Source organism: Callionymus lyra, chromosome 9 (assembly GCF_982586985.1).
Source record: "Callionymus lyra chromosome 9, fCalLyr1.hap1.1, whole genome shotgun sequence".
NCBI lineage: Eukaryota > Metazoa > Chordata > Actinopteri > Syngnathiformes > Callionymidae > Callionymus > Callionymus lyra.
In genome coordinates, this window is record NC_141826.1 from 29,353,825 (window position 1) to 29,368,537 (window position 14,713).

At 38.5% G+C, this 14,713-nt stretch overlaps 1 protein-coding gene across 1 annotated transcript; it reads left to right on the top strand.

Moving 5' to 3' along the window:
* Positions 1 to 4,071: 4,071 nt before the first annotated feature.
* On the top strand, positions 4,072 to 14,529 carry atp1b4 (ATPase Na+/K+ transporting family member beta 4). Its single transcript, XM_087799499.1, has 9 exons — positions 4,072 to 4,198; positions 7,771 to 7,834; positions 8,757 to 8,973; positions 10,006 to 10,134; positions 10,236 to 10,340; positions 10,654 to 10,853; positions 11,505 to 11,561; positions 13,750 to 13,842; positions 13,907 to 14,529. The coding sequence occupies exons 2-9, from the start codon at positions 7,778 to 7,780 to the stop codon at positions 14,066 to 14,068; spliced, it is 1,020 nt and encodes a 339-aa protein (XP_087655625.1). The 5' UTR covers positions 4,072 to 4,198; positions 7,771 to 7,777; the 3' UTR covers positions 14,069 to 14,529.
* The last annotated feature ends 184 nt before the right edge of the window (positions 14,530 to 14,713 follow it).

The window sequence follows — 14,713 nt, forward strand, 5'->3', positions numbered from 1 at the left end:
AAATATTGTTCTTCAGTCCTCAGAGAACAAAGAAGGTTCTACTGTTGAGAAGATATAAATATTGTTCTTCAGTCCTCAGAGAAACAAAGAAGGTTCTACTGTTGAGAAGATATAAATATTGTTCTTCAGAGAACAAAGACGGTTCTACTGTTGAGAAGATATAAATATTGTTCTTCAGTCTTCAGAGAACAAAGTAGGTTCTACTGTTGAGAAGATATAAATATTGTTCTTCAGTTCTCAGAGAACAAAGAAGTTCTACTGTTGAGAAGATATAAATATTGTTCTTCAGTCCTCAGAGAACAAAGAAGGTTCTACTGTTGAGAAGATATAAATATTGTTCTTCAGTCCTCAGAGAACAAAGAAGGTTCTACTGTTGAGAAGATATAAATATTGTTCTTCAGAGAACAAAGACGGTTCTACTGTTGAGAAGATATAAATATTGTTCTTCAGTCTTCAGAGAACAAAGTAGGTTCTACTGTTGAGAAGATATAAATATTGTTCTTCAGTCCTCAGAGAACAAAGAAGGTTCTACTGTTGAGAAGATATAAATATTGTTCTTCAGTCCTCGGAGAACAAAGAAGGTTCTACTGTTGAGAAGATATAAATATTGTTCTTCAGTCTTCAGAGAACAAAGTAGGTTCTACTGTTGAGAAGATATAAATATTGTTCTTCAGTTCTCGGAGAACAAAGAAGGTTCTACTGTTGAGAAGATATAAATATTGTTCTTCAGTTCTCGGAGAACAAAGAAGGTTCTACTGTTGAGAAGATATAAATATTGTTCTTCAGTTCTCGGAGAACAAAGAAGGTTCTACTGTTGAGAAGATATAAATATTGTTCTTCAGTCCTCAGAGAACAAAGAAGGTTCTACTGTTGAGAAGATATAAATATTGTTCTTCAGTCCTCAGAGAACAAAGAAGGTTCTACTGTTGAGAAGATATAAATATTGTTCTTCAGTCCTCAGAGAACAAAGAAGGTTCTACTTTTGAGAAGATATAAATATTGTTCTTCAGTCCTCGGAGAACAAAGAAGGTTCTACTGTTTAGAAGATATAAATATTGTTCTTCCGTCCTCGGAGAACAAAGAAGGTTCTACTGTTGAGAAGATATAAATATTGTTCTTCAGTCCTCGGAGAACAAAGAAGGTTCTACTGTTGAGAAGATATAAATATTGTTCTTCGGTCCTCGGAGAACAAAGAAGGTTCTACTGTTGAGAAGATATAAATATTGTTCTTCAGAGAACGAAGACGGTTCTACTGTTGAGAAGATATAAATATTGTTCTTCAGTCTTCAGAGAACAAAGTAGGTTCTACTGTTGAGAAGATATAAATATTGTTCTTCAGTCCTCAGAGAACAAAGAAGGTTCTACTGTTGAGAAGATATAAATATTGTTCTTCAGTCCTCGGAGAACAAAGAAGGTTCTACTGTTGAGAAGATATAAATATTGTTCTTCAGTCTTCAGAGAACAAAGTAGGTTCTACTGTTGAGAAGATATAAATATTGTTCTTCAGTTCTCGGAGAACAAAGAAGGTTCTACTGTTGAGAAGATATAAATATTGTTCTTCAGTTCTCGGAGAACAAAGAAGGTTCTACTGTTGAGAAGATATAAATATTGTTCTTCAGTTCTCGGAGAACAAAGAAGGTTCTACTGTTGAGAAGATATAAATATTGTTCTTCAGTCCTCAGAGAACAAAGAAGGTTCTACTGTTGAGAAGATATAAATATTGTTCTTCAGTCCTCAGAGAACAAAGAAGGTTCTACTGTTGAGAAGATATAAATATTGTTCTTCAGTCCTCAGAGAACAAAGAAGGTTCTACTTTTGAGAAGATATAAATATTGTTCTTCAGTCCTCGGAGAACAAAGAAGGTTCTACTGTTTAGAAGATATAAATATTGTTCTTCCGTCCTCGGAGAACAAAGAAGGTTCTACTGTTGAGAAGATATAAATATTGTTCTTCAGTCCTCGGAGAACAAAGAAGGTTCTACTGTTGAGAAGATATAAATATTGTTCTTCGGTCCTCGGAGAACAAAGAAGGTTCTACTTTTGAGAAGATATAAATATTGTTCTTCAGTCCTCGGAGAACAAAGAAGGTTCTACTGTTGAGAAGATATAAATATTGTTCTTCCGTCCTCGGAGAACAAAGTAGGTTCTACTGTTGAGAAGATATAAATATTGTTCTTCAGTCCTCGGAGAACAAAGAAGGTTCTACTGTTGAGAAGATATAAATATTGTTCTTCCGTCCTCGGAGAACAAAGAAGGTTCTACTGTTGAGAAGATATAAATATTGTTCTTCAGTCTTCAGAGAACAAAGTAGGTTCTACTGTTGAGAAGATATAAATATTGTTCTTCAGTTCTCGGAGAACAAAGAAGGTTCTACTGTTGAGAAGATATAAATATTGTTCTTCAGTTCTCGGAGAACAAAGAAGGTTCTACTGTTGAGAAGATATAAATATTGTTCTTCAGTTCTCGGAGAACAAAGAAGGTTCTACTGTTGAGAAGATATAAATATTGTTCTTCAGTCCTCAGAGAACAAAGAAGGTTCTACTGTTGAGAAGATATAAATATTGTTCTTCAGTCCTCAGAGAACAAAGAAGGTTCTACTGTTGAGAAGATATAAATATTGTTCTTCAGTCCTCAGAGAACAAAGAAGGTTCTACTTTTGAGAAGATATAAATATTGTTCTTCAGTCCTCGGAGAACAAAGAAGGTTCTACTGTTGAGAAGATATAAATATTGTTCTTCAGTCCTCGGAGAACAAAGAAGGTTCTACTGTTGAGAAGATATAAATATTGTTCTTCCGTCCTCGGAGAACAAAGAAGGTTCTACTTTTGAGAAGATATAAATATTGTTCTTCAGTCCTCGGAGAACAAAGAAGGTTCTACTGTTGAGAAGATATAAATTTTGTTCTTCCGTCCTCGGAGAACAAAGTAGGTTCTACTGTTGAGAAGATATAAATATTGTTCTTCAGTCCTCGGAGAACAAAGAAGGTTCTACTGTTGAGAAGATATAAATATTGTTCTTCAGTCCTCGGAGAACAAAGAAGGTTCTACTGTTGAGAAGATATAAATATTGTTCTTCAGTCCTCGGAGAACAAAGAAGGTTCTACTGTTAAGAAGATATAAATATTGTTCTTCAGAGAACAAAGATGGTTCTACTGTTGAGAAGATATAAATATTGTTCTTCAGTCTTCAGAGAACAAAGAAGGTTCTACTGTTGAGAAGATATAAATATTGTTCTTCAGTCCTCGGAGAACAAAGAAGGTTCTACTGTTGAGAAGATATAAATATTGTTCTTCAGTCCTCAGAGAACAAAGAAGGTTCTACTGTTGAGAAGATATAAATATTGTTCTTCAGTCTTCAGAGAACAAAGAAGGTTCTACTGTTGAGAAGATATAAATATTGTTCTTCAGTCCTCGGAGAACAAAGAAGGTTCTACTGTTGAGAAGATATAAATATTGTTCTTCAGTCCTCAGAGAACAAAGAAGGTTCTACTGTTGAGAAGATATAAATATTGTTCTTCAGTCTTCAGAGAACAAAGAAGGTTCTACTGTTGAGAAGATATAAATATTGTTCTTCAGTCTTCGGAGAACAAAGTAGGTTCTACTGTTGAGAAGATATAAATATTGTTATTCAGTCTTCAGAGAACAAAGAAGGTTCTACTGTTGAGAAGATATAAATATTGTTCTTCAGTCCTCAGAGAACAAAGAAGGTTCTGCTGTTGAGAAGATATAAATATTGTTCTTCAGTCTTCAGAGAACAAAGAAGGTTCTACTGTTGAGAAGATATAAATATTGTTCTTCAGTCTTCGGAGAACAAAGTAGGTTCTACTGTTGAGAAGATATAAATATTGTTCTTCAGTCCTCAGAGAACAAAGAAGGTTCTACTGTTGAGAAGATATAAATATTGTTCTTCAGTCCTCAGAGAACAAAGAAGGTTCTACTGTTGAGAAGATATAAATATTGTTCTTCAGTCCTCAGAGAACAAAGAAGGTTCTGCGCGTGTGTAGAATACAAGGAGATTCTCTGTCGCTGCCAAAATGTCCAGAGAAGACTTTTGTGTCGGACTTTCTTTCACGGCAGCTTCATTCATAAGATGTGAGCTGAGCTGAACGAGCTTCTGCTGCTTAAACTTTCTAATGAAATATTTAGACGCCTTTTGATAAACATTTGTTTGTTTTTGATTCAACACGTTGTCTTTTCTTCAGGTGAGTATTTATACTTTTGATCATATTAAGATACTTCGATGAACTGAATGGTTGTAATGTTGAGGTCGTGACAGTTACTGTGAAAAACATCTAAGAAAACACATCGTTCTGCTGAGATCATGTTGTATTTATGTTTCTTCAGTCGTTTAACTTCCACTTTGTGTTTCAAGTCAATCCTCGTCTGATTCAGTATCAGTTGCAACAGTTTCTTCTCCAAAGTCTCACTTTTGTTGTTTTCTTGACCTGGAAATAATGCAAAGTTTGTCCTTTTATTCTGGTTTTCTACACGTTATGTTTTGTTTAGTTTGTATTTGTTTTTCACTTCTTTTCACTATTTTCTTTTTGTTTTATCTTAATGCTTAGTGTATATAATGCTTAGTGTATATAATGCTAAGTGTATATAATGCTAAGTGTATCTTAATGTATAGTGTAGAAAGTGTTTAGTGTATATAATGTTAAATGTATTTAACGTTTTGTGCATCTTAATGTTTGTGTATCTTAATGTTTGTGTATATAATGTTTAGTGCATAAAATGTTTAGTTCTTATAATGTTTTGTATACAACGTTTAGTGTATATATTGTTTAGTGTATATAATTTTCAGTGCTTATCATGTTCAGTGTATTTAATGTTGAGCGTTTATAATTATTTGTATATGTTTAGTGTATATAATGATTAGTGTATATAATGTTTAGTGTTTGTAATGTTAAGTGAATATGTTTAGTGTATATAATGTTTAGTGTTTATAATGTTAAGTGTATATAATGTTTAGTGTTTGTAATGTTAAGTGAATATGTTTAATGTATATAATGTTTAGTGTTTATAATGTTAAGTGAATATGTTTAGTGTTTATTATGTTTTGTATATAATGTTTAGTGTATATAATGTTTTGTATATAATGTTAAGTGATTATAATGTTTTGTATATATTTCTTGGTGTATATAATGTTTTGTATATATTTCTTAGTGTATATATTGTTTAGTTTATATGTTTCGTATATAATGTTTAGTGTATATAATGCTAAGTGTATCTTAATGTATAGTGTAGAAAGTGTTTAATGTATATAATGTTAAATGTATTTAACGTTTTGTGCATCTTAATGTTTGTGTATCTTAATGTTTGTGTATATAATGTATGTGCATAAAATGTTTAGTTCTTATAATGTTTTGTATACAACGTTTAGTGTATATATTGTTTAGTGTATATAATTTTCAGTGCTTATCATGTTCAGTGTATTTAATGTTGAGCGTTTATAATTATTTGTATATGTTTAGTGTATATAATGATTAGTGTATATAATGTTTAGTGTTTGTAATGTTAAGTGAATATGTTTAGTGTATATAATGTTTAGTGTTTATAATGTTAAGTGTATATAATGTTTAGTGTTTGTAATGTTAAGTGAATATGTTTAATGTATATAATGTTTAGTGCTTATAATGTTAAGTGAATATGTTTAGTGTTTATTATGTTTTGTATATAATGTTTAGTGTATATAATGTTTTGTATATAATGTTAAGTGATTATAATGTTTTGTATATATTTCTTGGTGTATATAATGTTTTGTATATATTTCTTAGTGTATATAATGTTTAGTTTATATGTTTCGTATATAATGTTTAGTGTATATAATGTTTTGTATATATTTCTTAGTGTATATAATGTCTAGTGTATATAATGTTTTGTATATATTTCTTAGTGTATATAATGTTTCGTATATATTTCTTAGTGTATATAATGTCTAGTGTATATAATGTTTCGTATATATTTCTTAGTGTATATAATGTTTCGTATATATTTCTTAGTGTATATAATGTCTAGTGTATATAATGTTTCGTATATATTTCTTAGTGTATATAATGTTTTGTATATATTTCTTAGTGTATATAATGTCTAGTGTATATAATGTTTCGTATATATTTCTTAGTGTATATAATGTTTTGTATATATTTCTTAGTGTATATAATGTTTCGTATATATTTCTTAGTGTATATAATGTTTCGTATATATTTCTTAGTGTATATAATGTCTAGTGTATATAATGTTTCGTATATATTTCTTAGTGTATATAATGTTTCGTATATATTTCTTAGTGTATATAATGTTTTGTATATATTTCTTAGTGTATATAATGTCTAGTGTATATAATGTTTTGTATATATTTCTTAGTGTATATAATGTCTAGTGTATATACTGTTTCGTATATATTTCTTAATGTATATAATGTTTTGTATATATCTCTTAGTGTATATAATGTCTAGTGTATATAATGTTTCGTATATCATTTTTCTGTGTTTCTGAGACTCGTGTGACTCAGTTGTGTTTCTGAGACTCGTGTGACTCAGTTGTGTTTCTGAGACTCGTGTGACTCAGTTGTGTGTCTGAGACTCGTGTGACTCAGTTGTGTTTCTGAGACTCGTGTGACTCAGTTGTGTGTCTAAGACTCATGTGACTCAGTTGTGTGTCTAAGACTTGTGTGACTCAGTTGTGTTTCTGAGACTCGTGTGACTCAGTTGTGTTTCTGAGACTCGTGTGACTCAGTTGTGTTTCTGAGACTCGTGTGACTCAGTTGTGTTTCTGAGACTCGTGTGACTCAGTTGTGTTTCAGAGACTCGTGTGACTCAGTTGTGTTTCTGAGACTCGTGTGACTCAGTTGTGTTTCTGAGACTCATGTGACTCAGTTGTGTTTCTGAGACTCGTGTGACTCAGTTGTGTTTCTGAGACTCGTGTGACTCAGTTGTGTTTCTGAGACTCGTGTGACTCAGTTGTGTTTCTGAGACTCGTGTGACTCAGTTGTGTTTCTGAGACTCGTGTGACTCAGTTGTGTGTCTAAGACTCGTGTGACTCAGCTGTGTGTCTAAGACTTGTGTGACTCAGTTGTGTTTCTGAGACTCGTGTGACTCAGTTGTGTTTCTGAGACTCGTGTGACTCAGTTGTGTTTCTGAGACTCGTGTGACTCAGTTGTGTTTCTGAGACTCGTGTGACTCAGTTGTGTTTCTGAGACTCGTGTGACTCAGTTGTGTTTCTGAGACTCGTGTGACTCAGTTGTGTGTCTAAGACTCGTGTGACTCAGTTGTGTTTCTGAGACTCGTGTGACTCAGTTGTGTTTCTGAGACTCGTGTGACTCAGTTGTGTGTCTAAGACTCGTGTGACTCAGTTGTGTTTCTGAGACTCGTGTGACTCAGTTGTGTTTCTGAGACTCGTGTGACTCAGTTGTGTGTCTAAGACTCGTGTGACTCAGTTGTGTGTCTAAGACTCGTGTGACTCAGTTGTGTGTCTAAGACTCGTGTGACTCAGTTGTGTGTCTAAGACTCGTGTGACTCAGTTGTGTGTCTAAGACTCGTGTGACTCAGTTGTGTGTCTAAGACTCGTGTGACTCAGTTGTGTGTCTAAGACTCGTGTGACTCAGTTGTGTGTCTAAGACTCGTGTGACTCAGTTGTGTGTCTAAGACTCGTGTGACTCAGTTGTGTGTCTAAGACTCGTGTGATAAAGACCTTTAACCCTTGAGTCTTCAGAGCCACGACATCAGCGCCTGAATCATGTGTTGATGGTTTAACAAGTTCGTTCTTCTTGAAGGACGATCATGGAGCAAACCGAGGACGGAGCTGAGAAGACGCTCATCAAACCTTCCACGAGTCCTGTAAGTTGAGACGAGACCTTTATCTTCAACACTATCTTCCTCCTGCAGGTGCTGCCGAGTCTGGTTCTTTAGAGGTTTCTGTCATCCATCATTTGTTGTGTCTTTTCCTTCCTTTCACGAGGATCTTATGATTCATCGACAAAATTACTGTCACATTGAAATAAAAGATAAAAATGCAAAATTTCAACTTTATTTTCTCCATATTTCCTTCATGATGGTTTAATGTCGATGTTTACGCTGAAGTTCTGAGACTTTTGAAGATAAAAACTTCATCTGGTTTTATAAACTAATGTTGAGGATTAGACAGAAGTCATTGTAGTTCCATCTTCTGCCACTAGAGGAGCCACAGAATTGAAGTCTTAAGAATTTTATACAACAGTTTATGACAAACTTCTCAGGATTCATTGGCTTGTTGGTCCACATTGACAAAGTAGTTCAGTCACTGTGACTCACAAGAGTAAAGACACATTGAAGAGCTAACAGGGAGAAGACAGAGGTCGTAGGTTCAACTCCCAGGAAAAGACTTTGGAAAATGCAAGTCACCTGTAAAATAAAAGCACCTTCGCTGAAGTTATACGAAATTGTCCTCATGATTGAAGATGGTTTTGCTAATGAATCTGTGTCGACACAAAGACGCACATCTGGCTGGAGACGACACTGCAGGGACCCTTGAGCAGGAGGGTCCACGAGGAGGTGGCCTCCCTACAAAAGTGGCTCTTGCAGAAGCAGAGACACCGTCAGTGTCGTGACTCATGAGTGTGCGATGCACCGTTTAAACTTTCGTTTGCACTCGGAGCAGAAGGCATGCCATTCTTTTTTCCTGCAGTGATTTGACAAGACAATATTTTGCCCTGAGGACATTAGCAGCGGTTCTGAGAACATGTGTGGTGAGGGTCTCTTCTCTTCTTCTTCTCTCCACCAGCCTCACAAAGTCATCCTCAAACATGGCCAGGAGTTGGAGGAAGAGCAGGAGGAGTTGGCCGAGCATCAGCCGCTGGAGCAGGAGGACCTGAACTTCGAGCGATGGAAGCGAAGGCCGTTACCTCAGAGGACGCTGCACCAGAAGATAGACGACCTCAAGACCTACCTGTGGAACGCAGAGACCAAGGAGTTCATGGGTCGATCTGGGAAGAGTTGGAGTGAGTTGACCCGGGATGAGACGTTGATAACTTGATGAATGTAAAGAAGCTGTTGAAGGTCGAGTGAAAATGTAAACTCGATCTTACGTCGGGACTTTGGTTGAAATCCTTGAAGGACTCGAGATGGGGCCGCGGTAGGTCTGCTGTGGGTCTCTGTGCATGTGTGTGTCCTCTGTGTTGACTTAGGTGCTCAGACATTTCAGAGAGTCCCTACGAAAACAGACTGCCTGGGGACGTGTCCCCAGCGGGAGCTTCAGTTCCGGGTCTTACATTGGCCAGAAATCACATTCCTGGACATCTCATGCTCTCCACTGCCTCTTTCCCAAAGCTTCACGACCCCAGAGCTGAACTGACCCCTCACGACCATGATGCTCATTTTTCCATCCCATCTGGAGCCACAGACCGGGGCTGACAAACTCTGGTTCTAAAATAGTTTGAGTGGCTCAGATTAAAGATTCAACAACTGTGTCCTTCATAAGTTGGATCAGAAAGTTGAAGCACAAATGAGAACTCGTTGGATCGACTCACGAGAGTCAACAACAGGTTTTCTGTGCACAGCCTAGATTAACCCTTTAGACGACACCCAAGAAGAGCCTGAGGCAAGATGGCCCCTGTATTGAGCCGGTGTCACTGTGAGCGTCCTGTCCAGCTCCGGGGCCTCATCGTTATGCAGCGTGAGGCTTACACAATACCAGAGTGGAGGGACTGGTGCTCCTTGGAGCCGGCCTGGCCCTCCATGGCTTCAAAACGACCTTGACTACGATGGCAACCGGAGGTTCAGTGTGTTCCTGGTGAAAAGACAGCTGGGAGAATTCTCACTGAGCTCGAACAGAAGGTCTTTGTGGCCCCGGGACACGAGGCTGGCTCCTGTGAAATCACCCTCACAGCAAAAGCCATTTCATGTAGAGCACGTTCGTCTTGAGTCTGCCAAGTGAAGCAGGTTTTTGAGGTTATTCTGCTTTAGGTAGATCCAACTAACTTGTGCATTTATTAACCAATGGTTTAACTAAGTTTGACTCTCTCCGTCCTCAGGCCTCATCCTTCTCTTCTATGCTGCACTATATACATTTCTGGCAGCCATGTTTGGCGGCTGTTTGTTTTGCCTCATGTGGTCCATTAGCCCCTTCCACCCGACCTTCAACGACAGAGTCATGCCACCAGGTAAATATGGCTTCTTCGCTCCTTCTGTCCCGAAGACCTTAACGCTGCGTCGTGTCCTGGAGTCTCGGCACAGTTGACTGTCTCTGCGTCTCCACTGGCAGGTATGACGATGGCCCCACATCTAGAGGGCCACGAGATCTTCTTCAACGTGTCGGACCGCAGGTCGTGGAAGAAGTATGCCCGGTCCATGGATGAACATCTACGGCGTGAGTCCGATCAGACACTCGTGAGGTCATTGGGTTTCAGTTCGTACCTTTGTCTCTTCTTCCGCTGGGTTTGTGCACAGCCTGCTGGGAAGAGACGCTTTCGTAGGCAGACCTATTCAAAGTTTTCCCCCTTTTTTCCTCCATGTTCAGCTTCTGTCAAGATAATCACAGTCTGGCAGGACGGAAGCTGCACTGGCTTTATTTATGCCCTGGTCTCACCCCCTCTTCCTTCTCACCCCTCTTCTTCTCACCCCTCTTCCTTCTCACCCCCTCTTCTTCTCACCCCTCTTCCTTCTCCCCGGTCATTCTCCAGCTTACAACGACGGCGCACAGGAGAGGAAAAATGTCCGATGTACACTGGACAAGTACTACATTCAGGACGACCTGGTGGAGGAAGCCGAGAGGAAGGCGTGTCAGTTCAAGAGGTCCTGGCTGGGGGAGTGCTCGGGGCTCAAGGACCCCCACTACGGCTACTCTCAGGGAAGACCTTGTATCCTTCTTCGGATGAATCGGGTGAGTTTGACAAGGACATGTTTTGATTGGCTGGCGATGGAGGAGGTGAAGGATCGTAGATGATTCTGCAGAGATGAAGCTCCAGTTGGTTTCCAGGAGATATTCTGAAGCAGCTCATGTAGAGTCGACTCCATGTCATGTCGAGTTCAGACTTTTATCTTCAAAAGTCAACCATCAATGTTGGTCAGGATCAGCTCTGGCAAATGAAGGTAGAAGCAGGAAATGTTGTGGCGTAAAGGGTCGTTGGTCCAAGATCACTGACATCATCCTAGAGGTTTCTCCAGCTACTGGAGAAGCTACACACACACTGAGAGATTGGGAAACATCTTGTGAAATCGTCTTGGCCGAGTGTCCAGACACGAGTCATACCAAGGAGGTCCGGAGGGCCGACCCCACTGTGTCCTGTATGAAGTCAGTGTGATGCTGTCAGACTCTGATGATGAAGATGATGATCGTAAGGATTGCTTGTGAATGACCTGCTGGGCTTCGACCCACAGTTATTGAAACCCATCGTCCCGTTGACCTGGTCTGGGTTCACTCATTTCCAATCAGAACTTTAAATGTTTGCTCTCTGAAGACTCTGGTGGATCCGAGTCCAGCTCTACTCATGCGACCCCTACTGGTCACTTATTGACTGGACCTCTGTCACAGATTCTTGGATACCTGCCGGGTCACGGGAAGCCAGTGAACGTGAGCTGCAGTGTGAAGGTAACATCTTCTTACTCTGATCTTCTAGTGATGACTCTGATCCTCTACTGATGACTCTGATCTTCTACTGATGACTCCGATCTTCTAGTGATGACCCTGATCTTCTAGTGATGACTCTGATCTTCTAGTGATGACTCTGATCCTCTACTGATTACTCTGATCTTCTACTGATGACTCTGATCTTCTAGTGATGACCCTGATCTTCTAGTGATGACTCTGATCTTCTAGTGATGACTCTGATCTTCTAGTGATGACTCTGATCTTCTAGTGATGACCCTGATCTTCTAGTGATGACTCTGATCTTCTAGTGATGACTCTGATCCTCTACTGATTACTCTGATCTTCTAGTGATGACTCTGATCTTCTAGTGATGACCCTGATCTTCTAGTGATGACTCTGATCTTATATTCTAGTGATGACTCTGATCTTCTAGTGATGACCCTGATCTTCTAGTGATGACTCTGATCTTCTAGTGATGACTCTGATCCTCTACTGATTACTCTGATCTTCTAGTGATGACTCTGATCTTCAACTGATGACTCTGATCTTCTAGTGATGACTCTGATCTTCAACTGATGACTCTAATCTTCTAGTGATGACTCTGATCTTCTAGTGATGACTCTGATCGTCTAGTGATGACTCTGATCTTCTAGTGATGACTCTGATCTTCTAGTGATGACTCTGATTTTCTAGTGATGACTCCGATCTTCTAGTGATGACTCTGATCCTCTACTGATTACTCTGATCTTCTAGTGATGACTCTGATCTTATATTCTAGTGATGACTCTGATCTTCTAGTGATGACCCTGATCTTCTAGTGATGACTCTGATCTTCTAGTGATGACTCTGATCCTCTACTGATTACTCTGATCTTCTAGTGATGACTCTGATCTTCAACTGATGACTCTGATCTTCTAGTGATGACTCTGATCTTCAACTGATGACTCTAATCTTCTAGTGATGACTCTGATCTTCTAGTGATGACTCTGATCGTCTAGTGATGACTCTGATCTTCTAGTGATGACTCTGATCTTCTAGTGATGACTCTGATTTTCTAGTGATGACTCCGATCTTCTAGTGATGACTCTGATCTTCTAGTGATGACTCTGATCTTCTACTGATGACTCTGATCTTCTACTGATGACTCTAATCTTCTAGTTATGACTCTGATCTCCTAGTGATGACTCTGATCTTCTAGTGATGACTCTGATTTTCTAGTGATGACTCTGATCTTCTAGTGATGACTCTGATCTTCTAGTGATGACTCTGATCTTCTAGTGATGACTCTGATCTTCTACTGATGACTCTAATCTTCTAGTGATGACTCTGATCTTCTACTGATGACTCTGATCTTCTACTGATGACTCTAATCTTCTAGTGATGACTCTGATCTTCTACTGATGACTCTAATCTTCTAGTGATGACTCTGATCTTCTAGTGATGACTCTGATCCTCTACTGATGATGACTCTGATCTTCAACGTATGACTCTGATCTTCTAGTGATGACTCTGATCTTCTGGTGATGACTCTGATCTTCTGATCTTCTACTGATGACTCTGATGTTTTAGTGATGACTCTGATCTTCTAGTGATGACTCTGATCTTCTAGTGATGACTCTGATCTTCTAGTGATGACTCTGATCTTCTAGTGATGACTCTGATCTTCTGGTGATGACTCTGATCTTCTGATCTTCTACTGATGACTCTGATCTTTTAGTGATGACTCTGATCTTCTAGTGATGACTCTGATCTTCTACTGATGACTCTAATCTTCTAGTGATGACTCTGATCTTCAACTGATGACTCTAATCTTCTAGTGATGACTCTGATCTTCTAGTGATGACTCTGATCTTCTAGTGATGACTCTGATCCTCTACTGATGATGACTCTGATCTTCAACTGATGACTCTGATCTTCTAGTGATGACTATGATCTTCAACGTATGACTCTGATCTTCTAGTGATGACTCTGATCTTCTGATCTTCTACTGATGACTCTGATCTTTTAGTGATGACTCTGATCTTCTAGTGATGACTCTGATCTTATAGTGATGACTCTGATCTTCTACTGATGACTCTGATCTTCTAGTGATGACTCTGATCTTCTAGTGATGACTCTGATCTTCTACTGATGACTCTGATCTTCTAGTGATGACTCTGATCTTTTACTGATGACTCTGATCTTGCAGAAAGGTCCAAGCGACGCATTGGGAGACGTCCAGTTCTTTCCCAAGAACCTCTTTGAGCTCAAGTACTTTCCTTATTATGGGAAGCTCAGACACGTGAGTACGAGCCGATGTCAACCTGAAGAAGCATCTGAAGGTTCAAATCCGTCTCTTGCTTCAGGTCAACTACACTAACCCGGTGGTCGCCGTGCGCTTCACGGGCGTTCACTACGACACGCACATCCAGGTTCAGTGTCGACTCAACGGCAAAGGCATCGTCAACGACTCGCCCACCGACCGCTACCTGGGCAGCGTGACCTTCTCCCTGGACGTGGGCGCGTGAAGAAGAATCTTCTCATGGTTTCTCGTGGCTTTTAATACCCTCTTGTTCCTGTTGTAGCTTTGAACCTCCACATGCAACAAACAACGAGCGACGTTAATCAAACTAAACGAAACTAGTTAGACTCTCAGATCAAAGTGAAATAGAATTATCTCTTTTCTCGGGTGACATGATTTTGTTTTGTGTATTTCTCTGAGTACTAATGTGTTTTTCAAACATGGAAATGTAAAAATAAAAAAGCCGGACTTGTACTGACTCAGAAAATACAACATAATGAAGATGATTATTGTAGTTTGTCTTTTGATAAAACTTCACACAAGTGATTAAGAAATTTTGAAATATTTTGTATTATTGACAATAAAAATAACTGTTTGACTAATTCTTCTTCAGCTGGTTCACTAGACTTGGTATCAAAGTTGTATTTATTCCTGATATAGTTGATATAATAAACAATTGTTTTAAAACTTTGCTTCTTCTTTCACGTTATTCACAGTAAAATCTACTCAAAGATACATTTGTTGTTCGAGGAAATGATAAGAGCGTCGTCACCAGAAACCTATTGAGACCCTCGTGAGACTCCGTAGCCGAGTTTAATTGAAGATACAAACATTCTTTAGTTTCTTCATGAATTAAATTGAACTTTGAACT